At 44.7% G+C, this 3,522-nt stretch overlaps 1 protein-coding gene across 3 annotated transcripts in view; it reads right to left on the bottom strand.

Annotated features, from left to right (window-relative positions):
* Nucleotides 1-3,522, bottom strand: part of adamts6 (ADAM metallopeptidase with thrombospondin type 1 motif, 6) — a 32,291-nt gene that overhangs the window by 456 nt on the left and 28,313 nt on the right. For all 3 annotated transcript variants that reach the window (XM_089021164.1, XM_089021163.1, XM_089021165.1), the window contains 3 exons: nucleotides 3,216-3,420; nucleotides 2,929-3,105; nucleotides 2,507-2,663 (listed from right to left, as the gene is read on the bottom strand). In XM_089021164.1, coding sequence (XP_088877290.1) covers nucleotides 2,507-2,663; nucleotides 2,929-3,105; nucleotides 3,216-3,420 — 539 coding nt within the window. The remainder of the gene's footprint in view (nucleotides 1-2,506; nucleotides 2,664-2,928; nucleotides 3,106-3,215; nucleotides 3,421-3,522) is intronic.

Below are 3,522 nucleotides of genomic sequence, written 5' to 3'. Positions count from 1 at the left end.
CTGCAGGGACAAAACGACAGTCACTTGTGGGACTGTCTGAATACAAATTGTGCAGTGCAGTCATTTTGACGTGTTTCATTACTTGTTCCAGTTGTAGCAGGCAGCAGTAACGATGCGGCGTAATCGGAGAAATGTTTGTTGTTTTGATGACTTACAATGCCAACATTTGGTTCAACTTGTGGTGATCATAGAACTTTACACTTTATATTGCTAACTACCGTTAGCGAGAACAGTAAAATTCATCACAATAGCCAGTTGTATTGATAAGCGGTTATAATGCAATCCTTGGTTAGGATTGTGACATCTGTTGATGGATTGGATTAGCAGTGTCTGACATAACGTCTCCACGGGCCGGTCTACTTTTACGTCGGGCGTACAATTTACAGGATGTCGCCGCCCAGAAGGCCGACAACTTTTTCAAGAAAAAAAATTTTTTTTTTTCAAATCAAACGTTTGCTTTTGGAATCTTTGTTCGGTTTGGAAATTTCGGTTTGTTTGGCAATTTGCATATGTACCGTGCACTAAAATATTAAACTATTAAACTATTACATTATGATGGAAGTGACGCAACGGTGCACAGTGTGGAACTAGTTCCCCCGTAGCTCAATTCAGAGCTACTTGGGGAAGTCGTAAAGTGAGTCGCATTTCTCAGATGGTGTGGATTAACTTGCATTTTCATTACAATATTTTTGTTTTACCTTTTGTACTATGTAGTGTATCTAATTATTTCCCCGATTCCTTTTGAGTCCAGATTACTTTTTGTATCGTCATTTAATTCAAGTTTTGTCGAGTGGAATTTCGCTGTTGCCGGCATTATCATGCACCGCACCACGTTGGTTGCGCCGCCTCGGCATGTGATGCGTTCAGGGACATCATGTAAATAACAGTGAACTTGAGTTGTATTTCCCTTTTCTGTAAATAACCCCTATACGATCACACCTTGTTCATTTTGATTTATGTACAATGTTTTGCATATGGAGAGCTACTTGGGGAAGTCATATGTTATTCACAAAACAAAACCCATGCGATCTCACCTATCCCTTCTGCCATACTGTGTTGCAGCAATAAAATAAATAAAAAGACACATCCACGCGTCTGGAATTATTAAGACGGCAGCAACGTGGAGCTCAAGACAGTCACCGCTGTGACACCCGTCCGTCACAGATATTCGGCAGCCAATCAGAAGCATCGGATAACATTGTTCTTCCGGACTTTCCAGAGCGTCATAGCCCCAGAAGATTCAAAAGAAGCTAACAAAATTTATGACGCTACAAAATGTAAACGTACATTATAAGCATCGTGGAAAGAGGAGTTCACGTAGCTTGTAGCAGACGATGCAATGCAAACATTGCATTGTGCAACATGCCGAACAGTGCATGGACAAACCACAACTGGAGCAAAATCATCAGCAAGGGATATTAACGATAAATTAAGCAAGGGAGTATTTGTGGTAGGTACATTTGAAAGTGTTGTTCTGTTATATATTCTCATTATCAATCCTTAATACTTTGCAACAATGTTTTTTTTTGCGATTAGTCGTCTTATTGTGTTTCAAGTTGGGAAAAATAGGGCAGGCAACTTTATGGCTGGGCAGGCAACTTTTCAGAGTTGTCCGGTAACTTTTTGTCATGAGTTTCAGACACTGGGATTAGCCTTTATTCGTAATATAATAACAATAATAAGCGATTTCATTTCTAAGCGCCTTTCAAACCTCTCAAGGTCACTTTACAGTCACAGGGAGAAATTGACTTTTCACAGCAGTGAAGTTACACACCACATCTGGTCTCCTTACACCTCTAACATAGCGTACGACTTCACCCTTGAGCCGATTGCAAAGGCCTAGGTCTAAAAATAACTTGAAGAACCGCCCGCTGCGGTGACTCACACGTAATTTTAATACTTATGCGTCGAAAACCTCCCTCGGGGAACACGGCAGCTCGACTTGGATGCCGAGGTGAAGACCGAAAGGATTCTGGCCCGCTCGGCTCTCCGGGCTCACTGCCACGACTCGCGCGCGCACACACAAAGTGCACTGCGGCTCCAAATGCCTTATCATGATCTGAGTGTCTTCCCTTATTAGGCGCGGGCCCCCACCTGGGCCGAGCCCAATGAGACCAGACGTTGCCTCACCGCCGTCCGTGAAGCGACAATTAGCCCGCGGCTTATCCCATTAACTGGCTCGCTCACGCTTTTCCAGGCCAGCCCTGCTGTGATTAAAAAGTGCAAGCGTAACACTGTAATGAACCAAAACAAAATAGAATCTGTTAAACTATAAATGTATGCTCTATTCTTTATTTCTACTGTGACTGAATTGGAATTATGCTATAAACACATGAAAATCAGTTATCATCGATATCAGAGCTAAAATGCTAAGTGGACTCGTTTTTTAGTATTTTAGAAACGGCATCGAATTATGCTTTCCAGGATTATTCATTTTTTTGTTGTACAATTATTTTAAACTTTTTCCCTTTTTATTTTCTCAACACACTTGACTTGAGTGTCTTACCGTCGCCATTGGAGATGGGCGTGGCGTCGCACTTGCTCTCGCATTGCTGCATGGTGGCGGGCCGGAGGGCGTCGGCGCACTCACTGGATGGCTGCCCCGTGTAGGATAGGCACTGCACTATACGCATCTGTTGGCCCAGGCCGCACTGCGCTGAGCACTGCAAGAAAATGGAGATTTATATATCTCTATCTATCTATCTATCTATCTATCTATCTATCTATCTATCTATCTATCTATCTATCTATCTATCTATCTATCTATCTATCTATCTATCTATCTATCTATCTATCTAATTCATATCTATCCGTCGGTCGCTCAGTCTGTCGGTCGGTCTTTCTGTCGGTCTGTCTATCGGTTGGTCGGTCGGTCTGTCGGTCGGTCTGTCTGTCTCGATACATATATTTGTGGGGGGGGGCACGCACCTGCCCCCATTCGCCAGGGATCCAGCGCGGAGGAGGACAGCGGCCGATGCTGCAGCGAATTCGAACCGGCGGCTTGTTGTGGCTCGGACAGTGGGCGGGCGGGAAAGTTTTGCTCAGGTCACTGCTCTTGCACAAGGCGATGCGATGCTTGAAGCCGGCCCCGCATTTGGGCGTACACTAAAAACAAGGACCGCAAATCGGTACACGTCCATGTTTTTTTTCTCGTTAATGCCAATTGAAAAGGGAAAGCTGATTTGTTAGGACATGAGCTCTGGCCGACGGTTTACCTCAGACCAGTCCAAAGTGATCCATTTAGGCGGGCAGGACTGGTTGTTACAGGCCTCTTGCTCAATGGGTCTGTGCGTGAGACAGTGAGTGTCCCCCAGGGTCTCCTCTTCGTCTGGCCCGATCTTCCTGATGCACAGGACCGTCCTGGTCCGTAGGCCTCCGTCACATGTCTTAGCACATTCTGACCATTCCCCAATGAACCACCTGTTAGGGCGCAGAAATACAAAGACTCAATGCGAAGCTCGATTGTGTCTACGAGGGCCTACAGAACAAACAGCGGCAAAAAACATTCTTGCATATTTGTTT

Source organism: Hippocampus bargibanti, linkage group LG18 (assembly GCF_051943395.1).
Source record: "Hippocampus bargibanti isolate YZ-2025 linkage group LG18, ASM5194339v1, whole genome shotgun sequence".
NCBI lineage: Eukaryota > Metazoa > Chordata > Actinopteri > Syngnathiformes > Syngnathidae > Hippocampus > Hippocampus bargibanti.
Note: the sequence above shows the minus strand (reverse complement) of the source record. Positions and strands in the feature narration are given on the sequence as shown.